The sequence below is a fragment of the Pocillopora damicornis genome, chromosome 8, assembly GCF_964200805.1.
Source record: "Pocillopora damicornis chromosome 8, jaPocDami1.2, whole genome shotgun sequence".
Lineage (NCBI taxonomy): Eukaryota > Metazoa > Cnidaria > Anthozoa > Scleractinia > Pocilloporidae > Pocillopora > Pocillopora damicornis.
The window spans coordinates 2,376,936-2,402,590 of NC_142677.1; the positions used below are offsets into that span (position 1 = coordinate 2,376,936).

Here is a 25,655-nt window from a genome sequence, read left to right on the forward strand (position 1 = left end):
TTCTCTGTTTAGCTGACAATTTATTGAAACAGGGATCAATGAAATGGCAAATATGATAACCTTAGTAAACAGCCATCCCGCTACCCATACTTGACGACTGTCACCAAACAGTCCTACGCAATGTGCCTTTTGTGCATTTACATAACGACCTAAAAACTCCTTGCATTACGTAGCATTTTGTGATAAAGTATTTACACTTTGACATTCGAGATGAGGAGACCATTGAATAACACACATAGGCCTTGTGGTTGCACAGCACGTTGTATAAATACACATTTCACTTTCAATATCTTACAATTTAGAGTGCAAATTTATTTTCAGGCACAAGGTGTCCCTTCTTGATGCATTTCCAAATCCAGGATGGTGAAACCAGTTTGACTGGTCGATCCATCGTATGAACACCCTGAAGAACAAACCATAAAAAGAAACCACAGTAAGTCCAACAGCGTCCTATTTTCAATTCCATCTTAAATTTTCACCATCTGCTTTCTAATTCTATACGCTAATTGCTCTGGAGTTACAACTGGAGTTATAGAAAAAAATTTCTTCATGCTGCTGAACATCTCGGTTGATAGTGTCTGTGCCATTTAAGATGTGAGTACCAATGCTGAGAATGAAATTCATATTGGTTTGTTTTTGAGACAAAAACATTGTGCGACAAATACTGGATGAGGCATGGAAATAAGCTGAGATCATGACAAGAATAATCGTCCGTTTCACCTTAGGGGAGAGGGTACGGCTACACGTAGGCTATTCTTACGTGAAGTGTAAAGTAAGAAATTGGAATATTATCGTGAAGTGTTCAGTGTGAAATTTCAATTTTAACGTAAAGGGATACAGTGACATACGAGTATTTGCATGTATTGAATAGTGTGAATTTTGGAAAGCACACTCACCTTAGTGTTGCTCACAATATGGCTTGCAGTCGTCTTTTCGAACTCACCGACTACATCTCCGTCGTAACTACAATGTATCACTTAATTAAGGGGATTCAACCATATACAACAAAATCACGAAAATATCTAACAGCGTAATCAGGAAATGAGCTAACTTAGCTCATAGGTAATGCTATTAGCTTTAGAACGCCACGGAAGAAACCGAATGTCCTAGCTTGACTTGGCTTTGTTTATTTGATTGTTTGAACGTATAATTGAAGATTGTGGTTGCTTGACATTGTCACACTTCGAAGGCATTAAAGGATACGCAATGATGTATCTTCTGAGTTTCACAGAATCTTCAAGATCGTTTGCGAGAAATATGGTCAGCCCTTGAAAGATGTCTTTCAGAGTCTAGAAACATAAAACTACAAATCAGGAAAAATTAACAACAAAAAAACTGCAAAATGAAAGAAAAAAGAGAACCAGTGTCAGAAGAACTATTTCTTGTGTGGCGATGAAGGGGATAAGTCTGACAATAAATGAAGCATGAAATAAGGCTACTCAACTTTACTAAACAACACAATCGTCTCTTTCCGCAGAAAAAAAAATTGTCGATTTTCATCCAAGTTGGACTTTCGTCTGAAGGAGTGAAGAATTTACTAAGTTGGGGGACCCTTGGTCATTGATCCCGACTTCTGACGATCGCTCTGGCAAAACATTAGGAGCAAAAAAAGCGAAAAATTGTTCAAGGTACCTTATTCTTGCTTGGACTTGATTCATCGCCATTGCCATTCTGCACAACAGAAAAGGGTTAACAGCACATGAGAGAAATATCAGCGATAAAAAAAGTTCCCTTTGAACTGCCTTGGATCTCTCAGCAAAGAACTTCTCTCCCTTTTTGTTTTTTCTTGAATACTTACTCAGTGACCTTGAGGAGGTGGAAGATATCATCAGGTTTTCACACTCATCCTCAAAAACGAAGGTGTGGTTCAACGAAGAATTTCTACGCAAAATGTTTTGTTTACAAACCTGCGGATGGCTGAATTTCTGCAAATGATCTTCACTCTTCTGATAACATTTCGATCCGTACTTGCAGGCTGACTTGGCCTAAGGAGGATACGAAAAAGGTCCTTATTAGGAATCGCAACCCAAACCATCAAATTCAAAAGTGAAGAATTTGCAAATTCCACCACAAAATTGCTACGAACATCATCAATTTTTCATTCTCTTACATGACCTGAAGTCTCTACGGTGATGAAAAAGTTATAGTAAGGTCTCTAAATGGCTAAGAGTTGTGCGCAAAAATTTCAAAACGGAAACACAACCAAACAAAAATGTTGTAAGTCCTTCTTCAAAGTTAAGTCCTAAGAGTGAAACTTTCTGAATCGCGTCTTGACGATAGACACATGCGCACACTAACCCGTTTACTAGGAGAACTATTTTCTTGATAGTCAGGTGCTTTTCTCTTCCTTGTTATTTTTTCAGTCTCGTTTGATTCCTTGGAAGGGCTTTCGTTTTTAATCTCCTTGTCCTTAGATGGAGGATCGCGATCATCGTCAGTTGCATCATCATCATCATCAGCATTATCATCATCGTCATTGTCCACAAGGTCAGCCACATCTGTAAAAGATAGGTAAAAATTATCACTGTGTGAGCGAGTAACGATGTCTTTCTTTTCCCTAAAAAATAACTTACACCAACAACAACCATACAGAGATGACATATAAACAAACAAAGAAATAAACGCAAACTTCTTTATTCCAAAATTGAAATACACCTCAGAAGAGACACTGTCTTTAAAATAACTGCTTAGGGACCACTATTTTATTACTTACTGGTTGAAGCTCTCGAGTTCTTGAACAAAACCTGCGGGAGACAATGACTCCAAGTGAGACCTTGAAATCAAAAGGCAACTACAAAAACACAAAGATCGAACAAACAAACAAATCTTTAGATACCTTCAGATGAGGTAGATCGTTTGCAGTTTGCCAATCCTTGTCGTCTCTGATCCGTGTAACTCGTGGAAATCTGATCGATATACCATCAGCAGTGTGCGTCGTTGATTTGCTGAATTCTGCCCCCGTTATCTCCCACACTGGGGATTTCTGAAGAAAACAGACACATCAATTGTGTGCTTAATTCGTCGAGTAAATGAGGTGAGAATGGCATTATATATAACTATAGCAAAAATCATTCATACGCGGTTAAAGAATAAAACTTTACCTTTGGATCTTCGACGACAAAGTCAGGAACTAAAGTTCGGTGTATGTTCAACCATAGAGGAACTTTAGAAGGGTCCTGCATCAAATCACATCACCTTATTAATTCACATAACTGTTTAAGATTTCCGTAACTGCTAATATCAAAACAAATAAAGAAAAAACAAGATCAAAAACAAAAACCAAAAAAAGAAAAAAAATGAAAATACTTAACAAGCAAAAAAAAACGGGAAGAGAGTGAACACTTAAAGATTTCGACCATAATCTTTTGTATAAGGGATCTCGGCATAGTCCTAATGTTTTGGTACCCTATAAGTTTAAGCATTACTGAGGTATCTGTTGTTCCACGTCACGAACCTTGCTGATTTTCTTCATTTTCAGTTCCCTATTAAGCCGCTCTAAGGTTTTATCATCATGACCATTGCCACACCTAGCCACAGTACACCATTGCTTTGTGGCTGGATCCCAGACTCCCATAAGAAAGATCGACATCAATCCACCTTTGTTGCCTGTTCCATAGTAGGCCCCTAGTACAACCAGGTCAGCAGTATCTGCCATGGCACCTTCCTCGAGATAATCCCTTTTCATCTTGTAAACAAACATCAGACGGAAAAAAAATTAGTCACGACCTTAAGTCTAATACGTTTCCGTCAGGCCCTTTCACTCAGTAAATAAGTACAATTTCTGCAAAATGAAGCAACCAGGAGTATTACAATTCCTTCTGGGCGAGATGCTAGTGCATAGAAAGTTACCGCCCGCTTCGCTACTCACAGTGAAGCTTCGCTATTAGCTTTCCATTTTGGTAAGAACTGCTATGAAGAAACACGACTTTGTAGCCTAGCTGATAAGTAATTCTCTTTAGGTATGAAAAAAACTAATACTATTGTAAAAGAAAATATATCTTGCAAGAACCGCAGCTACAACAAATTTTAAATCTGGGTCTTTTGGCCTCATTTACCTTGAGCCAATGCCTTTTTCCTGGTTCATAAATACCCTGAAAAAAGGAAGACAAACATATGGTTGAATGTTTGGCGATCAAATGTTAGATCTTTAGCTTCCAGAGGCGCATGAAAAAGATTAATGTTACTTTCTATGGAAGACTACGTTTTAGAGGCAGCTATCTGCATAAAAGAAACAGGAGGAAATGTATTTCTGAAATATTTGCGCAATTCATAGTCACCTCATCTCGTGTCCAACTTCGCTTAGCTCGCATTTACGCGACGTGTATTTTAGCGCGTACTTTTGCTCGACATATTCTTTATAGCATAGAGCGGTCATTTTAACGGGGCGCGTAATTTGACACGGACTGTATTAGCTTCAAGCGCTCTGATGAACTCCAATTTATTACACAAATCAAACTTCATAATTATAATAACCAATAGCATTGCCGCCTTACATTGATATCCTTCAGTACTAGTCCCTCGAGGCCTTCTTTGATGGCACGCGTCATCAACTTTGAGAGTTCTTTTTCTGTCTAAAAAGGGTGACATTGCAGTTCAAGTCTCATAGAAAAGTTTACCTGATCAGCAACAGTATGTACTCATCTTGTACTTGAATCAAGACAGAATTCATATTGCTAAAACGGCAACGAGTAAGCTGAAAATCTTATACCTTCTTATATGTTGTAGATTAATATTTGAAAGTGTATAAACATCTACATGCACGTGCACAAGGAAACTATTTATAATAACATTACCTTTAGGAAATTCATTTCTGATAACATTATTTTGTTTGGGATGACCGTGACATTTTGTTCCAAGACTTTCCGTCTTTCTGTCATGCTCCTTAAAAACATGGAGTGTGTCAGGGAACAGTAATGTTAGTAAACCAAAACCAGAACAAACAAAAATAAAACAATAAAGCAAACATAAAAACAAGGGAAAGGAAAGAAAACAATAAGCTGTCAAATGAACTTCAAGCTACATGTACAAATTGCTCTGTGAAAGATACATTGTCGTTACAAGACACACGTGGTTCCATTAAGTGACTACAGAACTTACTTTTTCATCATGTTCTCATCATTAAACTGCAGGCAATCAAAGATAAACAAACAAACACTGGCATCTTTGAAAGCCGATTTCTGCAAACACAAATACAAGAGAGAGAAGGCATTTTAATAATTTCTCACAGCGGCATTTTCTTGTATCACCAAACTCATCTATAAACTGTGATTATCCATTTCATTATACCGTAGTATTAATTAATAAACGAGGAATGTACTAACACAAACACTTAGTCTGCAATTACCTTGTGAATGCCTAGAGTTCCAAAAGGGAGAGGTTTGCTTGTTTTGTTGTCAACAAGTAACACCTTAAAAGAGAAAAAAATTGAAAAAATGATCAGAGACTTATGTCAATAACTACAAGGAAAAACACAAATCTGAGGAAAAAATTAACCCAAAATGTAAGAACAAAGTACCTCACTATCCAATATGAGACTGTTGCCATGAGGACAAGCTTTTGGAAGATGATCTTTTATGGGTGCTACCTAGTGTGATAAAGACAAAAAAGTAATGATGCTGCATGTTACGTGCATGTCAAAAAAGCAAAACATAGTTGTACCACAAGACAGTGAAGCTCTAAACAGCTTACCTTATGTGCAAGGACAGGTTTGAGGCTGCGGCTGAAAAACTGAAACTCATTACCACTCTTGTGAACCTTAAAAAGTAAATGTAAATATAAATTAATTGTCAGTATTAATTGTAAAGCAACCACAGGTTACTAGAGCATTTTTAATCTTTAGCATGATAACTTTCTTTGTTCTTTCAACCTTTTTGACTAAAAATTTGTCGAGAACATTAAGAGAGATTCATTCTTTGTCACTTCTGGGAGTTAAAGTATTAAATGCAAAGCAGATTACTTGGACTCTCTCTCCATCATATTTAATCTCCGCATACATTCCCTTGGGACATTTCTTCAATGCCTGTGAAAAACTCTTACAAGCTTCTGCCTGTGAAATACAAAAATTAAAATAAGTACCTGGTCACTAAGCCTATGAGTACTCCCTTGTTGTAAGATGCACATTTCTCCCCTGGAGGGAGGATTTGAGACAAGTCCGGGAGAGGTTTGCCTGGGGAAGTGCAAGACCCCTTACAAACCTCTTAGGAGATTGCATTGCTCAAAACATAGTACTTAAGCATGGGCAAAGAAACACCTGTGCTGATAATGAGGGAGTCACTTCAACTCAGATATATGTACACTCTCTGTACAGTAGGTACTCACGCAAAGGAAACAATTCAAAACAGTATTCATTTGACGTAAACAGTGTAAGTAACAAAGTAAACAAACATCATACCAGCATAGGTTTGACAGGTGTCATCAAAGAAGCTTTAATACTCAGTTTTTTACTCATTCCTGGCAAAACACCTGCATTTGATTCCTTTTTCTGCAGGCATCGCTGTACAACATCTGTGAGGTTGTTTGATGCCTGAAACGCCTCATATGCATTTGGGTCGATTGCATCTAAGCTATGTGCAAAGAACAAATAAAGTTCCACATCATAAGCACATAATTTTCCTCATGCTATCAGAAAAAAAAAAAACCTCATTAACTTTTTTACTGCCAGATGTGATTACCATGTAATTTCTCATTATAATATCCATACATTATCCAGCAAACAGGAAACAAGAATGCTAAAATGTATCAGGTCATGTAGCAGTTGTTAGCTTGATCTAACACCAAATTTTCATGATTCATTTACAAGCAGCTAGAGGGGACAATTACCAATCAGATTTTGGGAGTGAAAAGGCTACAAGTGCCACCACAGTGAACAATCTACTCATTCTCTCTCAGCTGGGTAAGTGGGTAAGCACTAAGTGGGTAAGCACTAAATGAAATCTACTACTTTTAACATCCTAAAACATAAACATCTTGAGGTGCATAGAAAATAAGCTGAGTTTACACACTGAAAATATAAATTGGTAAGTTGCAGGTAAATAATTTCACTTTCCCTCTTTATCCAGCATTCCCAATGCTGGATAAAGCCAACTAAACTAAAAAACTCCCAACTAAAACGTGACCAGTAATGGCAGATGGTTTAGCCATTTAACCCTTGGGGAAATTAGCATGTCTTTTCCCACCAAGGTATCACTAGGCTCATAGCAATAAAGGAAATGATCTGAAACTTCAAAGCCTCTTGGATTTAAATATTATTGTAAGTACAGGTTATGAAGAATATCACTTGCTGATGTTAGGGTGTTAAGGGTGATCAAAATAGTATATATATATATATATATATATATATATCATGCTATGAAAAACAAAACATTTTAAAATCAAGGTTTAATAATTTCCTTCACATATTATGATATTGGTGTACATCTTCAAGAAACACACAGTTTAGCAATGTGTCATTTGTGTTATCATAATGGTAACACACCACTAATGATTGCATATTAAATACGCCAACATTAGTGGTGTGCACCTTCAAGACACACACAGTTTAGCAATGCATGATTTGTGTTATCTTAATGGTACACTGATGAACCACACTACTAATGCTTGCACGCTCAATAAGCCAAGCCTTGTCACTGTGCATTTTTAAGACACACACAAGTTTATATGATGCAAAACATGATTTGTGTTATCTTAATGGAGACACACCACTAATGCTTGCATATTAAATACGCCAAGCCCTATTGGTGTGCATCTTCAAGACACACACAGTTAAGCAATACCAATATAAAAAGATCACAATAATTGGAACCCTGTGGATGGCAGAGTGCACAGCAATCTTACAATCATTATTGGTGTGCACCTTTAAGACCCACACAGTTTGGCAATACATAGTTTGTACTATCTCAGTGGTAACACACCATTAACGCTCTTATATTAAATACACCAAGATTTAGTGTGCAACCTTTAGGACACACACAGTTCGTCAATACATATGCAGAGAGACCGCAATAATTGGTTTCTTTTGGATGACGCAGCAGACACCCTTTTAGGGGCATCTTGCCCCATTGCAGGGTCTCTCCAATTGGGCTGAGTATTTACATTCACAATGTATGTTGCGACAATTTATGAGGCCCTGTCCACACTGGCCAAATTTGACATTGAACATCATCATAATGTGAATTGTTCACACTAGTCCCAACTGAAGACAGAAGTTTTAGAAAATAATGAAGTTGTTGTTTTTGATCATTTTTAGGCAGGATATCATGACCCAAGGATGTTATTGGTGGAACAGTCAAAATGAACCCTCTAACTCCTAAGAGTGATCAACATCTCATTTCTACTTGCAGTATCACAGCTTAATCACACATTAAGGTGATGAGAACAAAAGTTTTGATCACCAGTAAAAGACCCCCTTGATTGCCACACAAATTCTCCTGGTCAGTACCATAGTAAATGTATGGAAAACAGTATGAAGAATATATGTATGTATACAGATGCTGGGGTGTAAAGAGTCTATTATTCTTGAACAAACATGTTATACAGATTTACAATAAGTTTTTTTCAGTTGAAAAATTTGGTTCTGGAAAACATGTTTTAATTAATTCTTACACATGTTTTGCTCCTGTGTTCATTCGCAGGTCATGCTTGATAAGACGAATGATGAACTTCAAGTCATTTGCAGAGCATCTAAAGACAAAAATAAAAAGAATTTACATTTGTATATGTCAAAGACTAGAGATGCATCAGTTAAAAAAAAATTAGGTTATTTTAACAAGATGTCAAAATCAATTGAGCAAAATATCAAAAATTAAGGTGGCACTGTACCTTCTTGTCATCTTAGTGAGTTCCCTCTGTTGATCATCTTCCTTTGTCAGAGTTTTCAATTTGTCAAGAAACGCATCAACCTTGTATCAAAAGAACTAGTTAATTTTTAACAATTCAATTTCGCTTATGAGATTTAATGAAAAGGTACCTACATGTGTTACCTAGCAAAGTAACTTACCTCTTGTAATGAAATCAAACTCTTCTTTAGAGGTTTTAGCAGTGAGCTGCTCTGGAAAAATGTGCTCAAAGTCTCTGATACATCACCCTGTGGAAGTGAAATAGGGTTTAATAAGATAAGTCTTATCTTTGAAAAAGAAAAACATCTTCACATTCTGTTGAAGTAACCCAAGTCTTCTGAAAAACTCTCCTATCAGAGGAATTAACACTAGCCCAGGTTCTAGGCACAGCAAAGCTTGAAAGAATAGATATGCTATTCTTTAAATATTATTTGAACAAAACAAGACAATTGGTGAAGTCAGTTTCCTTACTCAAAATATTACTGTACCTGTTCTAAGTCTGTTATCATGTCATCTTGGCTACATCCAAAAATCTAAAAAAAGTTCAAAGAGGCATAATAACTATTAATCATTACAATGCATTTAAAAATATTTTACATCTATCAGAGATCTCTTGGTGTGACAAAACCTGGGATTCAATATAACATACATAATCAAGCAATTGTAAAAAATGGACAACTTTAGTCTTGTACTTATAGGGGTTATACTAGGTACAGAATCATACAGCTGTTTCAAGAAAGGTTGTCAGAAACAAAAAGACAACAGTACATGCAACAAATTCTCAAAAGGTAACCTGGGTATCCAGTAATCAATGAATTTTGACAAGTCATATAAACAAATAAATTAATCAAACCCACTATGCCTTATTATCCTCTCTGATTTCCTTGAAATCCTGAGGTCAAAGAACAATGATCTGAAAATTACCAACAATACCTTTTGGAGTTGATGCATGCACTTTTAAGCTTTATTTAACACAACCTTTCTTAAAACAGCTGTATACAAGACAGGACATGAAATTAACTTTTTTTCTGATAGCCACTTGGCTCCTAATTCAAAAGAAGTTGGTCACCATTTTCAAAGACGAAAAAAACCTTTTTTATGCTTCAGCGTTGCAGATAAAGATCTTTTACGTGCTGCAAAGTGGACACTAGGATGGATGATATACAACGTTCAAGCTCACCTAACTCCAAGATGGTGTCTAGTTATCAATCGAGATGCATGTGCTGCATTTTGGAAACAACTTAACGAGAAATTTTACCACAGATTTATCTTTGCAACTCTTTTTAATTCACTATATCTCTTGGTAAGGTTACAATGAAACATTCTAGTTGCCAATTTGGTGACTAATTTTCAGGATTTGGTCACCAAAGTGAAAAATTTAGTCACATTGGCGCCTGTATCAGGTGCAATTTCATGCCCCGCAAGATTGTTCATGAACTGCAATATTGTCACAGCTACCTGACTGTATAATTTAACGAGTTGTTTGCTTTGCAAGTTGTACACTCTCTTGTTGACTGCAGGCAGTAGTGTTTTCACCCACAGTGTCAAGTCTCCTGTAAATCCATCTGGGGGAAAATAAAGCTGATCTTAGCAAACACAAAAGCAGTAAACAACAGTTTACTACAAGTAGCTGTTTCTTGTAATAACTGAATCTGATGTACCTCCAGAGCTCCCCTTTGCAAAGAATTCAGACAAGATCTTGCTCTTGTTATTATAGCTTGGTTCTTCAGCCAGGTTTATGCAGATTCTCCGGAATTCGCGAAAACTGTTGTCTTTACTGTGTTCATCAGTGTCCCCCTTGAGAGGTGATGAGCTGTGACTTTCACTGCCAGAGCTTGAAGACTTTTTACCACCTGCTGGACCAACCTTTGATGGAGTTGAGGGTTTTAGTTTTCCATATGGAAGAGTTGACTGTACAGCTTTCTTTTTAGGTGAAGACATTTTGGTAGCTAGATCTTTAAAAAAAATGAGACCATATTAAGGAGAATTATTTCAAACATTAGCCAAGCAGAAATATGCTCTCATTCGTGCCCACCATTAACCCTTTACTTGCTAACATTAATATGCATATTCTTCATACTGTTCTCTACACATTTCCTGAGGTGCTGACTAAGGAGAATTTGTCTATAATCACAAGCTTCTTTAATATTAGTTGATGATCATTTTCTTTATTCTCATAACCTTAATGTTAGACTCAGTGATGCTACTGTAAGGAGAATTACTGTCACTTTTAGGGACTAGGCTTAATTAAGGTGGCATAAAAGTGTACCCAAGAAATTGTAACTATTACAGTAACTAAAGCGTTTGGATCCACGTTGAAACGGGATTGAAACCCTCTTAGAAGACATTACAAACCTTTAATGAGGCTTAAAATTTTCGCCTGATCATCATCCTTGAGGTTCTCAAATCCGCCCAAATCATCAGTGCTGTCAATTTTCTTCGTTGTGGCACGGGCCCGGGACAGAGTATCGAAAATGCAAGGAACGTGGTACCATTGTTTCATCATCCCACCGTCCTCGCCGAATGGATTCGAAACCAGCTTTCCTATTCGAGTCACACTCTTCTCTATCTGTTGCTTGCAAGTTTTGCATTTAGCTCTTCCCTGTGCAGCATACTCCACCAAAAATGGCTTGTCTTCCGCGCCGTCCGCCATGATGTTCAGAGCTAAGACAATCCGTCGATGGTACAAGGTTGAGTTTTCCTTGACAAGCTGTATGCTACGTCTTGAAATCCCAAACATTTAAAATGAGTGGTAAAGGCATAATCATGACTTATTTATCGTTACTAAAGTTTGCTGACTTGCAAAACAAGAAGGCAAGTTCGTACTTGCATCTTTAATTCCTCCACATGTAACCCACAGACTCGCCCCCTTCTCCATCAATATTTTCTCTTATATGAAGGGAAAGCTCATTCTCTTGATCACCGCTGGTAATTGGCTTTGGCGATTCAAAATGGACGACTTATTTGGCGATCTCCCTCCACCTTGTAATACTTAGAAAACTTTTCTGCTTGTCTTGATTTGTATTTATTTGTGTAATAGAGTGTGGAATTTTTTATTTTATTTCAGCAAGGGGAAATAACGAGTCGAGCTCAGCTGGAAATTTGTATGATGACCTTCCTTCATCGGAGAAAATTGAAGACAAGAAAAGGAAACTCGAAGCTATGGAAGAAGATGCTTGTACCCCAGCGAAAATACCACTAAAACGTGAGCTTTTTGTGATAAGAACTGAGACGGTGTTACTTTAAGAGTAGAACACATGACTTTTACCGTACACGCCCTCTCGTGTCCTCCATTTAAGTCGATGATAATGAAAATGACAAAATTACACAATGTGCCACTATAAAACTATGCAATTCCCTCCAACTGTATTTAACTTTTCGATACGACTGATATAGGTCTTAAAACCATTTGATGTTTAAAAGCCTCCTCGCTTTAATGACACAAGTAGTTACATGCAACTGATGAAAGACACACTTCGAATTCTTTGTGATGCAACTATTGGAGACAATAAACTCAAACAAGTTTCTGCATCTTTCTTTATTAGAATCTAAATACAAGCTAAGGGGCTTTGTTGCTGAGAGGAAAGGAGAAAGAAATGACATGCAAGATGCTCATGTTATTTACAATGATTTCCTGGAAGAGTTCGATGCTGACAAACCTCTTGGATTGTAAGTCTAAACAAGCAGGGTTTCTTTCAGATAAGTCATGGCAAGAGAAAACTGTAAAATTACAGGACAACTCTCTCCCCCCTTCAAAATGTGACCATAGAACTCTGCTTATTAGCCAATGGGGGAGGCCCCAATATAAGGGCTGCAAGAAGTGTGTTTCTCTACCTGTGGGAAGATTTGAGATGAGTTGGGAAGGAGTGTGTGGGAGGTCTGCTACTAAAAGTTGTTCTCAATGCTAGACCACTGGCAGAATTTTCGTTGACTTGCATAGCTCAATACCTCATAACTTTCTGTGGGCAAAGAAATATCCTTTTTTCAGAAGCACTACTAATATAATTATCTATCTATAGCTATCAAAGTTACTAGCAACAGAGGTTAACTGAATAAAATCTTGGTTATAAGAGATTCTGCCTCTTATCTAATGAATTCTGAAATTGTGATTCTTGTCATAAGATCTGCAATTAAATATTCTTTCCAGAAGAACCTTCTACTACTTTGCCTGCCAGAAAGAATCCTCGTTCTTAAGAAAAAGAATTTCAGATTCTTGTGGCAAGTTTCTGGATTTACGATTCTGTTCATAAGATTTCTGATTAAATATTCTTTCCAGAAGAACTCTCTGCTTCATTACCTACTGAAAAGAATTCTCATTCTTGAGAAAAGAATTCCCAACTCTTGCAGCAAGAGTTTCTAAAATTGCAACTCTATCCATGAGATTTGCAATTAAACATTCTTTCCAAAGAACTCTCTACTTTGTTACCTGCTGAAAAGAATTCTTGTTCTTGAGAAAAGAATTCCAGTTCTTGGGGCAAGAGTTTCTGAAATAGAGATTCTTCTCAGATGTAATGCATTCTTACCACAAGAATTCTCTTCTATAGTCAATCTTGTTTCAAGAACCTCGATTCTCCTTGAAAGAATCACCATTAAAATGATTATTCTGATAAGAATTTTAGTTCTTAAGAGGAGAATATGCTATTTGGGGAATTTAGAGTGAATGAGGATCCAATCCTACTAACAAGTGGCCAGTATGGAGAATATGCATACTGATGTAAGGTTGCAAAGGCCTAACCTGCAGAACAGGCACAATTTTGGGTGAGCAAGTGCCCAGTATTTTGTTGGTGAAATTTCTAGCTGCCATCCTTGAATTTTACAATGGAGGAGGGCTGGAGAGAGGCAAAAAAATGTAAGAAGGGGGTGAGTGACAGTCAAAAGGAAGGAGAGGGGAGGGAATGAAGCAAGGTAACTGACCCTAATGAGACAGTGGCACTGCAGGCTAACAAAGGGTCAAACAAGCTTGAGTTAATGTTTCTTTATTGTTTGTCTCGTACTTGTAGCTCTCGAATGTGTTACTATGGAGTGTTTGATGGACATGCTGGCCCCAAAGCTGCTCAGTTTGCAGCTGAATACCTGCACAAGAACATTGTGCTCAAGTTTCCAAAAGGTTGATGGTAAATTGATGGCAAACTTTAGTTTACTCATCGACTTACTGTTAGTAATTTTTGACTTCCTGTGAGTTTTACGTTGACTTCCTCTTTGATACTTTTCTTTCCATGTACAGGAGAAGCTGCTAACAAAGACAAAGAGATAAAAAGATGTGTAACAGATGCATATAAAAAGACTGATGAAGAGTTTCTGCTAGAAGCATCGAAGGCGTAAGTCTCTAGTTATCACTGGTAATTGCAGTTGATTTCTCAGTGATGCGGAAGTCAACACTCAGTTTTGATAAAAAAAAATTAAAGGGTGCAGTCTGTACAAAAGCGTAGCTGCTCATTCAGCCAGAGCTCATTTCAGTTTCTGTGGCGTGAAACTATTCAGATTATTGCTACTCCTCCCCTCAACTCCTGGATGAGATGCTAGTCCATGGGAGGTTAAACCCAGCATTTTGTCTGAGTTCTAGAACAGTTCACAAGTATCATTTATACTCCTGGGCCCAGTTGTTTGAAGATGAAATTTTAACTTGGGTTTCTATATTCCTCTGTTCAAAATCCTTTTTGGGGTGATTTTCTGTAATAATCATATTCCAGACAAAAAGAATTCAACTGAATTTTCTCTTAAAGTGTTCAGATCTGAAATCAGATTTCACACTAACCCTGGGTTATCTTGACCCAGCTTTGTACAATGCTACACTGGATGAAGTAAGGCACTGTGAGTCAGGGTAAAACATGTTGCCCTAATTTCTCCATACTTAAAAATGATTAACAAGGTTCACTTTTAACATTGCATAGGTCACCAGTTTGGAAAGATGGATCAACTGCTGTCACTGCCCTTGTTATGGATGATGTTTTGTATGTCGCAAACCTTGGTGATAGTAGGGTACTGTTGAATTATCACTTACATTTACCTTTGATTTATTTTTAAATAAATGATCAGCTGAATTATACCTGCATTTTGATTGGCTATTACTTTTTGTATGTTTTATTGGAGGAAAGATGCATTGTGAAATAAAATAAAGAAAGTTATGCTTTTTTATCATATAATACAATACTTTATTTCAAAATAACAAGTACTTTTTACAACAAGCCCTGTTAATGAGAAAAAGGAAATCCAGAGGTTAACCCTATATTAAGGGTCTCCAAAAAAAGTAAAAATATATTAAAAAAAAAAAATGAATAAAAAGTTTACATCATAAAAAAGCACATTAATAAAAATATATGAGAATCGCAAAAATGTCATAGAAAAGTATAGAATGTTCATTTAATAAATATTCATGTGATTCTTCAATCTTAGTTTAAACTTGTTGATGTTTGGACTATCATGGCAATTTATTACGTTACATGGAAGATTGTTCCAAAACAAATAGGTTCCATGTCACTGTGTGTCCATACAGTTATAGATCACAGAAGACATCAAAAATGTGGTAAGAGAATCAGTCACACACTCAGTTGTACCTCCTGTGCCACTTTTTTGTTCTTACCACATTTTGACCTCATCTGTGATCTATTACTGGACACAGACACATGGCAACATGGAATCTATTTGTTGAATTTACCACTTTTTCTGAAGAATTTTTTTTAAGGTGGCTATGATGAAAGTGGTCAATGCATTCAACAATTTCTGTTAGGATTCTTAAAGTAAATGACTAACAACAAAGTATGAATGTTTGCTCGTGACTTACAGGCACTTCTTTGTCGTTGTGGTGAAAATGGAGAGACATCAGTGGTTTCTCTTTCCAAGGATCATTCTCCATCTCAGGTAAGGGTTATGTTCATGTACACGTACTTTTTGACTGAGCTTGGTCGGGTTGGACGGGGAAATATTTGGCTCGAGGTCCTGATGTACGGACCAAGCGCTACGCGGTTTGATCTTCACGGCTGAGAGAAAAATATTTTCTTATCCGACCAAACTCAGTCAATAGGCATTTTATCATGTGACCGCTTCGAAAAATTTTGTTTCAACCTAATAAAAACGCGATAGAAGGGCGCATGCGGGACAACCACTAAAAAGATTTTACAAAAAGTAACTTTTCCATTGTTTTTTCGAGTCAGAACAAGAAAATCACCATTCATTAAAACACTTTTCCTTTTTTTTTTTTTTTTTTTTGCTATTTTCGTTTTTCCTTGGAGTTTTTACAACAAAGCTGTGTTCGTGCAGGGCTGCACAGCTCTTTCTGGACCGGTTCTCGTCAACCCGTGCGGCCTTGCGCATGTCAGCTTTTGGTATGGTTTTCCATGGGACTACGCGCGCGGTGCCGTACGGGTCTTTTGATAAATATGCTGAATGATGACAAAACCACTTATTTTTATCACCAACAAAAACTTTAGTTGATCACTTGAATGTTATTTTTTTGCAGTATGAGGAAAGGATGAGGATTCAAAAGGCTGGAGGAACTGTCAGGTAGAAAGGAAAAGTGGCCTCGTTCATAAAAATGATAAACGACTTAAGGAAAATAAAAAGAATAGGAAAAAGTCAGAGTTGGGTATCTTCACTGATGATCCTGAAGGAAGGTAACTTCGGCATAAGTTATCGAAACCTTAGTTATTCTCACCGACCGCAGTTTTATTTATTTATTTATTTTTCGAAGGGGTACTCTCACATAGACAATCTGCTAACGAGATCGTCAATATCTTCTTTGTCAAATTGTCAAAAAAGAAGACGGCCCGGCAACGGGAAGAAACCAGTAAAAACGAACTTTGTTTTTACCAGACTATGTTCTAATATTTTTCAGAGAAGGTCGAGTTCTTGGCGTCTTAGAAGTGTCGCGTTCAATCGGAGATGGTAGATTTAAGAGATGTGGAGTCAGCTGTATCCCGGACGTCATGAGGTGCACTCTAACAGACAACGACAGGTATGTTTCTGGTCAGAGCAGGGCCTGGAGACGAATTTATAATTGCCCAGTGATCCTCGCCTAAATCAAAACCTTGGCGAGAGTTGTTACCCTATGTTTATTTCTCTGTGAAGTTTCAAGTTTACTGAAGCAGATTTTGTGATCATTACATTTTTACCCGTAGATATTTACTTCTAGCTTGCGATGGTCTATGGAAGGGATTTTCAGTAGATTCTGCCTTAAAGTTCATTAACAACATTTTGGAGGTAAGTTGTACTGTTAAGGTAGTCCTCGAGTTGTTTTAAACCCTGATCATACGATTGGACACCAAAGCTTATTTCAAAATGTTTCTTAAATCACCGACTAAAGTTACTTTTAATCGTTCAGGTATATGTGATATAGAAACATGTGGAAAGTGCGAGGACCTCGCTGTTTTGCATAAATGAAATCGTGACGATTACCGCCAAATTGTACCGCATATGCCCTTTTTTCACTTATAATCTTAGCTTAAATGCTGCATGATTTCTCTGGTGTAAAGTTTATCCGAGGCCGGCGCTTATTGGAAAGTAATACGGGATTTCATTGGTTCTGTTTTGCAGCGCTCAATTGTTGGTATAGAAAACTGACGCCATCTTTCCAAGCAATCGGTTGCAAAACTGAAACCTCTCTCCTCACTCTCACTCTCGTTTTCCCACGCTTGCAGCTGATGACGTGTGGCTTTTTTGTAATTTAGCAGTTTGTTCTGATTGGACTTTAGGGTGATTTTTGGGTTTTTATGACAAAGTTGAAAAAGTTCTCTCGCTAAAATGATTTCTTTGCTCACCTTTTTTATTTCCACAGACAGAAAATAGCGAAGAAACTTCCCAAAAGACCGAGAACAACACAGGTGTGTAATTTATCCGTTGCGTACCATTCGTTTACTTTTTAATTTGGCAACACTGCCAAGCTCGTTCCCTAATGTCTCTCAAGAGCGAAAACAAGAGAGAGCCTGGCTACAAGTAAGGCATAGTGAAAGTTGTAATGGCCCACCCTGAAACTTTTGCAGGTCTGGAAGATGTACAACTCGACCCAGTTTCCGCGCGCTTCCAGGACGCGTGTAACAAAATTGCTAGTGAAGCCATCAGGAATGGAAGTTCTGATAACGTCACCGTGATGCTGGTATCAATTACAAAGCAGTAGAGAGTTTTGCCATCTGCCTCCCCACCTCCTTCGTCGTAGGATCTGTATTTCGCCAATGAGAGTTACCTTTATCAAGATAAATTGGCAATTAGCAGCATGCCATGATAGCACGAAACTGTCAATATTTGCGTGGTATGTGTTGTGCAAGTAAGAAGTCAGAAGTCCATTTTACTTTATACATAACGTATGGAGATTTTCCATGAATATCAAGTAGAACGACTTGTAACTATGATCAAAACAAACTGGAAAACTGATGGAAAGTCAAGAGGCTCCTTGGTTGTACATTCTGGACTGACGAGTAACTTTATTTCCAACTTGGAAATCTACACTTTACATCTGTAAGCTACATGTAATGTGTCTGTAAATAGATAGTTCAAAGTTGAATCCAAATTCCAATGTACTCTGCCCGTAGATTATTTTGCATTGTTTCGTTCGCCTTCCATTGTCCGTCTGCAAAATTCTCTTTTATTTTACTAAAGACCTAGCGACTTTATAACAGACCAATTACAAGGCGGTTCGAGTTCTCAGAAATCTTCACTTGCAACTGACGTCACGTTTCCTGGAAACCTTTTTGAACGCTTCAAACCGCAGGTCATTAAGTATTATGGTGTGCTGGCGCTACGATAGGAAACACAACGTGATCATAACAGAAAGGAAAAAATAACTTGAATGCTTTCCTGCCCTCGCTCTTCTTCGCCGCTGTCTAATTTTATTTCATGGCCAGTGCTCTCAACCTGTTGATGGCAGCGGCGATCTCGTGAAGTCTGGGACGAGAAAAGCAGCCAAGAGGAAGTCTGGGACTGAGTACGTCTAGACCTTTGGTGTTAAAGTCTTGCTCCACCCTTAACAAGAAAGATTCAGATAGAAACAAGTTTTATAGTTATATAAGTTGAGAACAAGAAAGAGAGAGGGACTTATTTCCTAACATAATTTGAATAAATTGCGGTGTTTTAAAATTACCATTTACAATTAGCTGTAACTGCACACGTGTCACATTACAATCAATATTCCTTTTTTTAACTGTCAGCTGCTGACACGTCACTCGCCTTTCGCCCCACTTAGTCTGGTTCAATGCAAAGCGTTCACCATTCTCATTAATTAATAAAGACGACGTTTTTTTGTCAGTAAAGCCCTTTGGTGTTTGTATAATAAAGGAAATAAAGATCAATATCAGTATCCGGGCAACTGCCCACCTACCCCTCCCCAACCTGTTGTTGGGTTAGGGGAGGGGTAGGTGGGCAGTTGCCCAGATACTGATATTGATCCGAAAATAATATATGATTGCCTGTAGATAAGGAATTTCTCTTCTAGTGTTCGACTAGATATTTTATGAGTGATGGCGCAGAAACACGAGAGGAGGAGTTCTATATCTACGCGCGCCCACCTATTATTCACTACAGAAAGAAGATTTGCACGAAAGACGTTGGTAAATTTTCTTAAAATATGTATCATACCATGGTGTACTTACCTTTGCAACACTTTCAGAAGCGATGTCTTTCCGTCCATATAATTATTCCTTGCGTACAGAATAGTATCTCCTATAGCCCTTGATCAGACAGTGGGAAAAAAGAAAGTAAATCTACGCTTAAATGGTTTATTATCTACCTACATTTAATAATCTTACATGAAAGTAAAGAAAAGCATCACGTCTACAGAAGCCTGGTTCAACGGAAGCGAGAAGAAGAGGTTATACCTCGTTTGACTGAACTCTCCCAGCTGCTCAATAAACGAGAGATCGATTTCTTCGTTACCAAACTGAACCTGGAAACCAAACTGTGTCTTTCCCCTCACTTTGACCTGAAAGTCAAACGATTACAACAATTCCCTTAAAAAAAAGCAAGGATGGGCAGAGAAAAGAATAACAGCTTAAGCTACTTTTCTTACCCGTTGATACCAGGAAGCCAATATGAACTATTAATTCAGGGTTGGTACACATAATAAAAAAAAAAAACCTCAAGACTGATTTAAAACCACTAAATCCATTTTTCAGCCTCAAGATTAGGACTCGCACTACAAGCCCAGAGCATGATAGCGGTTGTATTAGGTGTGACCCGACAGAGAAAAAAAAAATTCAAAAAAATAGGAAGACTTTCGCTAATAAACTCGCGGGAATTCTGCTTCATTGAAAATTCTCCTCTCAGTAATTCAACACTTCTTTTAAAAAATCCACAACTATACGAACTAAGATATTGTTAACATCAGATACATTAATTTTAACCAAACCTTCTCTCTGTCTCCGATTGTAGCGTCAAAACTTTCAGCTATGGGAATCCGAGGCGCAGGCATAACAAACGGACTGCGAGACTGAGGACTGATCTCCTTATGCTCCATAGCAATGGCCTAAACAACGGCAAGGAACAACAATGGGAAAGAGTTTTGTTAGTTGAAACATCATGTACCTGGTAAAATACGGGAAAAAGTAGAAAGGGCGGGAAAACAATCCGCAACAGGAAAACAGCGCGGGAAAATGTGACATTCGCGAAAAGGCGCGGGAAAGTGACTTCAGAGAAAAAGCGCGGAAAAACGTGACCTTGGTGAAAAGTGCGGCAAAAGGTGACTGCTACGCTTCCATAAGTGCACACATATCGGGCTTGTCTCTTCCAACGTTTCCTGCAGGTTTTTAGAACAGATTCGATGTTTCCCTCGCACTTAAACTTGTTGCATTCCTCGCTCTCACGTTCACCTCAGATTGTTTTGTTCAGCTCTTTCTTCTATCAACATCGAATCTGCGCACTAACCTTTGCTTGATCTGTGACGTCACGCGAAGAGTAACAGTCCATCATGATCACGTGATCAGCAACCTTTGAGACAAAAGGGATACAAAGAAAGAGAAACAGAGAGCTCATATTTTGCTTAGAGTTAAATCAGTGTTAAGCGAGATTCAAAGAAGTACCCCTGTCATATGAGGTTTGTCAAGCCAAGAAATTTGGTCTTTGTATTGTTATGTTCATTTGAAGTATCGAAGTTGTAAACTAAGACAATGGAAAATCGTAGGACCTTGCTCCTTCACTGAATAAGGTACTTTTTAATTGAGTGTTGAATAACCAAAACAAAAGAAATCAAAGAACAGAAGTTTACATTATGTTATCTTTAGCCAACGACATGTTAAGTTCATTTTATTTTTGCATCTGATTGGTTGAGAAGATAGTGTGAACAAAAATTAGGGAAAATCAAAGTAATTTCCGGGTCGCTTTCGACCCCTAGTTGAAAATCATTCTATCATAAATACTGTTTACCTGAAAATAATCTCCTGAGCCTCCTATAACGAGGATCGACGAGACCCCAAAGTCGTCGAACAAGCTACGAACCTGAGAGCACAAACAAGATCATAGAGGTGTTAAACGTTAAAGTTTTAGATGTAATTTTCACACAATTAAGTTATTAAATGCGTTCTCCTTGAAACAAGCTTGTATCTCCTAGTCCCAATCTCCTTGGCTTGCATACAGACGTCAAGTATGCCATTCTTCTTTGTCTTCGCTGTCATCAAAAATCAACGTGAGCCCTGTTGGTTCTTGAACATCACTTCTTGCCCTTTATCCCCGCGCGTACGTTCGCGTTTCCACTTAACAAAAATCAAGAACTCACCTTCGATATAAAAGGAGTGATTGGTTCCTTTTCAGCAGCAACCAGCTTCTGCATGCGGGCATCTCGAATCATAAAATTCGTTGCGCTTGTATCCTGAGTAAGGAGAAGCGGAAGTTCAGATTGCATTTCATCTAATTGTCGAAAAACCAAAACCCAAGTAATCACAAAGGCGTTGAGTTGAAAATTTTGCAAGTTGTCAGATTCAGAACAAAATGTTCTGTTGCACAATACTTCAAGGACATATCAACATTTAAAAATTAACTTTAGCGGGTCAAAAAATTGTCCGAAAACGGCAAAGCCCTCCTGAAATCAGAAGTTTTCATTTTCCCGCCATAAATTGAATCGCGTTTGGGAATCGTAATATTGTTCACTTGAAAGCCCTATTTTTTTTTTTCCCTTTTAAGGCATAAGTGTCCACTTCTTTCCAAATCCAGTATCCTTCCGCAAATGTTCTCTTTGTTTTAAGCAACTTAAGGTCTATCTGAATCGATATGAAACGGAAAAACCATCTTGAAAGTCTCCAAACTCGCAGCCACACCAGACGGGAACTTTACTGTCAATCATTTCTTTGCTGACGTCAAAGGCGTGCACAATAAAACTATGAGGCACGCTCGCGCAGTTGAACTTTATTACACAAATGTTGCTATCTTTGTTTTATAATCACCTTGCGGTGGACTTAAGATTTTATCGATAACTTTTACCCTACAACCCGCTAATGCAACCAACTACTCGTGAATATTAACTATCAAAATAATCACCTCATCAATTAGCAAGCACTTGCTCCCAGTTTCCAAAGCCTCGACAATATTTGCAGCTTGTGTAGTCGAGCCGCTGCCGTCCTGGGTACAAAACTTGCTCGTGTCTCGACCAAAAGGTAAGTTGTTTATGAATGGCCGTATGTCTACTTTCTCTATACTTCTACCTAAACGCAGTAAACATAAAAGTGAAAACGTTCATAGATTCACAGTACAGTGTCCTAAAAAATAAGGCAAAGAGCTAACAACCAGAGGTGCGCACACGTTCTGTGCGCCGAACGAGCAAAGAGATTACGAAAGATGGAGCGAACGAGCGCACAAGCGTACGGGCGAGCCAGGGAACAGTGCTTGAGTACACAAGCAAGCGAGCGCACGAGCAGGCGAGCGCACGAGCAGGCGAGCGCACGAGCAGGCGAGCGCACGAGCAGGCGAGCGCACGAGCAGGCGAGCGCACGAGCAGGCGAGCGCACGAGCAGGCGAGCGCACGAGCAGGCGAGCGCACGAGCAGGCGAGCGCACGAGCAGGCGAGCGCACGAGCAGGCGAGCGCACGAGCAGGCGAGCGCACGAGCAGGCGAGCGCACGAGCAGGCGAGCGCACGAGCAGGCGAGCGCACGAGCAGGCGAGCGCACGAGCAGGCGAGCGCACGAGCAGGCGAGCGCACGAGCAGGCGAGCGCACGAGCAGGCGAGCGCACGAGCAGGCGAGCGCACGAGCAGGCGAGCGCACGAGCAGGCGAGCGCACGAGCAGGCGAGCGCACGAGCAGGCGAGCGCACGAGCAGGCGAGCGCACGAGCAGGCGAGCGCACGAGCAGGCGAGCGCACGAGCAGGCGAGCGCACGAGCAGGCGAGCGCACGAGCAGGCGAGCGCACGAGCAGGCGAGCGCACGAGCAGGCGAGCGCACGAGCAGGCGAGCGCACGAGCAGGCGAGCGCACGAGCAGGCGAGCGCACGAGCAGGCGAGCGCACGAGCAGGCGAGCGCACGAGCAGGCGAGCGCACGAGCAGGCGAGCGCACGAGCAGGCGAGCGCACGAGCAGGCGAGCGCACGAGCAGGCGAGCGCACGAGCAGGCGAGCGCACGAGCAGGCGAGCGCACGAGCTGGCGAGCGCACGAGCTGGCGAGCGCACGAGCTGGCGAGCGCACGAGCTGGCGAGTGCACGAGCAGGCAAACAAGGAAGCAAACAAGGAAGAGAACGAGAAAAGGGATGAACAAATGAGCAAACGAGTGTTAGAATGAACAAGCGAGCCCGTGACGTAACGAACACACAAACCAACGGGTAAATATAAAGCATGATATGCGAAACATTTTCGCAGCAAGGAGGCACAATGACAAGGATTAAAACACTTTATAAAAAAAATCACTTCTTACCATCCTCAGCCCGTATTGAAACCGCTGTCGGATCGGTGCAGACAAACTCCCGTCCGTCCCCAGGGATGTGGTTATACACTCCAAACTGGATGGCATTTAGCAGCGTGGACTTGCCGTGAAAACCACCGCCCACAATAAGAGATACCCCTTTAGGAATACCCATGCCTGTCACCCTAACAAATGAAGAATTACATCTTATTTTTTTTTCCTCACTCCGCTTAGTGATGACGGTGATGGCTTTTAAGGCTAACGGTTAATATTTTCGCCAATTAACGGCTAACAGTTAATATTTCCACTTTCGTCACAAAAATTTTTTTTACGGTTAACTTTGTTAACGACTGAGTTGAAATTTTTCAATCCTTTTAACACCTAACGGCTAAACTTTTTGGTCATTTTACGGGCTGACGGTTAATTGAGACCTTCTGTGATAGATCCAGAGAAAAATCGCTTATTTAAGCAATCTTAGTCAATCATGTTGTTATTGTTGTTTTTTTGTTGGTTTCATGTGATTTTTTTCCTTTCCCCTGATGCCTGTTGTGATTACTTTTGTTTTATGACATTCAGTCGAGATGCGCCCAACAGGAATTTCTCTTTTCAGAGACTCCAATTATCGTGCAGAGCTCCTTCAACATACAGCGCATCACGAAATTTGTTCTTACTTTCCAGCGTGTGGCATATTAAACTCCACTCTCAAACTGTCCGGACTTTTGAACAAAGTGACACCAGACCTTTCCATTGGCCTGTCATCTGCTCCACTTGCACGCGGTAGAACAGCTTCATCTCTGACAAATGCCACAAGGTTGGCTGCAGAGAGCTGGGAGCGAATGTACTCCTGATCTTCAACACACTCCACATGTTTCTTAAGCGCTGCTTGATCCTGACTTTTGTATGGAAGAGCCTGGAAAAAAAAAGTAACACACGAGGAAGATAACATGAAGACAAGCTTGACCAGACATCATTCTGGGAAACATTAGTTTCAGAGGTTTGCGAAATTCTCAAGTTTCACCTTATTAATAATTTGCGGAAGGTTCTCGGTGAGAATTCTCTTGCAGGCATGTCCTTCGATGGTTCGGCCTCTTGCTGGAAGGGATACTGTGAACCTCAACTAAAAAAAAAATGATATGGTTATTGAGCTTGATACTTTCTCTTCGGTCGTTTCGCCAACACGTCAGTACGCTAACCACCATTTCGTCGACGTGTATAAAGTCATTTTCGTTTTAGATTAATTCCCTGCAGTCTTGTTTTTTTTAGTTCTTCGAGAGCTCATATCAGTCAAACCTTTCAAATAGTTGAGATGTCTAGAAGGTAAAGTTCTGATAAAAATTTTACAGGCAAATGTATGTACCTCAACAGTTTCAGGTGTCACAATACAAGAAGTCCTCTCAAGAACATGTTGACATGGTCTGCAAAAAACCAAAACTAAATTAAACTTTAAAAAAATATGAGAAACAATACTGAACAACATTTGGTGACAAGCAAATAACTTCCTTTTTTCTCTAAACCTTTTCAGACCCCTTCTAGTGACTAGAACCTAATTTCTCCTTACAATATAACCCATAAATCGCACATTTAGGTCATGAAATTAGAGGAAATGATCACCAACAATAAAAGTTCTTAATTGTCAAATAAATTCTCCTTGTCAGCATCTTAGGAAATGTATAAGAAACAGTATGGAGAATATGTATGCTGATGTTATGATAGATAAATAATGGCTGATGTCACTTCATTCATACATTTCAGGGTGGTTTTAAGGTTAGTCCAGAGCAATTCAGACAGTTCTCAATTGAATATAGTTCCTTCACATTTTTTCTTTAGACAAGAGAGAAAGTAGAAGATATAAAAACTCCCTAAATTGCAGTGAAATGACTTCAAAACCTCACATTGAACATTTGAACCTTAAGAGTGACCAGCATTTAATTTCTCCTCACAATAATAGTGCTGAATCATTCATTAACATCCTGAGAATCAAGGAAATGATCACCAACCTAAGAAGCTTCGATTGTT

General features: G+C 39.1%; 3 protein-coding genes across 3 annotated transcripts in view; 1 reads left to right on the forward strand and 2 right to left on the reverse strand.

Moving 5' to 3' along the window:
* Positions 1 to 11,730, reverse strand: LOC113680519 (DNA ligase 3). Its single transcript, XM_027197550.2, has 26 exons — positions 11,190 to 11,730; positions 10,496 to 10,789; positions 10,293 to 10,399; positions 9,323 to 9,367; positions 8,996 to 9,082; positions 8,818 to 8,897; positions 8,602 to 8,679; positions 6,392 to 6,563; positions 5,957 to 6,046; positions 5,689 to 5,754; positions 5,516 to 5,584; positions 5,345 to 5,407; positions 5,098 to 5,177; positions 4,794 to 4,881; positions 4,494 to 4,571; positions 4,056 to 4,091; positions 3,455 to 3,685; positions 3,102 to 3,176; positions 2,837 to 2,983; positions 2,714 to 2,744; positions 2,299 to 2,498; positions 1,908 to 1,985; positions 1,633 to 1,671; positions 1,204 to 1,289; positions 897 to 963; positions 1 to 403 (listed from the first exon to the last, which is right to left on the reverse strand). The coding sequence occupies exons 1-26, from the start codon at positions 11,572 to 11,574 to the stop codon at positions 299 to 301; spliced, it is 2,877 nt and encodes a 958-aa protein (XP_027053351.2). The 5' UTR covers positions 11,575 to 11,730; the 3' UTR covers positions 1 to 298.
* On the forward strand, positions 11,672 to 19,072 carry LOC113680505 (integrin-linked kinase-associated serine/threonine phosphatase 2C). The gene is made up of 12 exons (XM_027197536.2): positions 11,672 to 11,819; positions 11,902 to 12,039; positions 12,380 to 12,503; positions 13,835 to 13,941; positions 14,059 to 14,152; positions 14,726 to 14,813; positions 15,618 to 15,692; positions 16,291 to 16,334; positions 16,666 to 16,785; positions 16,949 to 17,030; positions 17,605 to 17,650; positions 17,810 to 19,072. Exons 1-12 carry the CDS (start codon positions 11,729 to 11,731, stop codon positions 17,941 to 17,943), a joined length of 1,143 nt encoding a protein of 380 aa, XP_027053337.2. The 5' UTR covers positions 11,672 to 11,728; the 3' UTR covers positions 17,944 to 19,072.
* The window catches only part of LOC113680504 (uncharacterized), an 11,027-nt gene continuing 3,595 nt past the window's right edge, over positions 18,224 to 25,655 (reverse strand). Inside the window, exons 6-17 of the mRNA XM_027197535.2 lie at positions 24,997 to 25,054; positions 24,658 to 24,756; positions 24,311 to 24,549; positions 23,652 to 23,824; positions 22,287 to 22,450; positions 21,529 to 21,621; positions 21,180 to 21,251; positions 20,682 to 20,744; positions 20,167 to 20,283; positions 19,637 to 19,740; positions 19,412 to 19,489; positions 18,224 to 18,785 (exon numbers count right to left, since the gene is read on the reverse strand). Coding sequence (XP_027053336.2) covers positions 18,653 to 18,785; positions 19,412 to 19,489; positions 19,637 to 19,740; positions 20,167 to 20,283; positions 20,682 to 20,744; positions 21,180 to 21,251; positions 21,529 to 21,621; positions 22,287 to 22,450; positions 23,652 to 23,824; positions 24,311 to 24,549; positions 24,658 to 24,756; positions 24,997 to 25,054 — 1,393 coding nt within the window. The 3' untranslated portion in view covers positions 18,224 to 18,652. The remainder of the gene's footprint in view (positions 18,786 to 19,411; positions 19,490 to 19,636; positions 19,741 to 20,166; positions 20,284 to 20,681; positions 20,745 to 21,179; positions 21,252 to 21,528; positions 21,622 to 22,286; positions 22,451 to 23,651; positions 23,825 to 24,310; positions 24,550 to 24,657; positions 24,757 to 24,996; positions 25,055 to 25,655) is intronic.

What these genes read in the sequence shown, in the direction of transcription:
- LOC113680519 (XM_027197550.2), bottom strand. Translation starts at nt 11,574, where the DNA reads ATGTTTGGGATTTCAAGACGTAGCATACAGCTTGTCAAGGAAAACTCA. An exon ending in CAGAAATGAATTTCCTAAAG is followed by an intron (nt 4,572 to 4,793) that starts GTAATGTTATTA and finishes CACCCTTTTTAG; the next exon opens with ACAGAAAAAGAACTCTCAAA. An exon ending in CTCAGAAGATACATCATTGC is followed by an intron (nt 964 to 1,203) that starts GTATCCTTTAAT and finishes GATACATTGTAG; the next exon opens with TTACGACGGAGATGTAGTCG.
- LOC113680505 (XM_027197536.2), top strand. Translation starts at nt 11,729, where the DNA reads ATGAAGGGAAAGCTCATTCTCTTGATCACCGCTGGTAATTGGCTTTGG. An exon ending in AGCGAAAATACCACTAAAAC is followed by an intron (nt 12,040 to 12,379) that starts GTGAGCTTTTTG and finishes TTTCTTTATTAG; the next exon opens with AATCTAAATACAAGCTAAGG. An exon ending in AAAGACCGAGAACAACACAG is followed by an intron (nt 17,651 to 17,809) that starts GTGTGTAATTTA and finishes AAACTTTTGCAG; the next exon opens with GTCTGGAAGATGTACAACTC.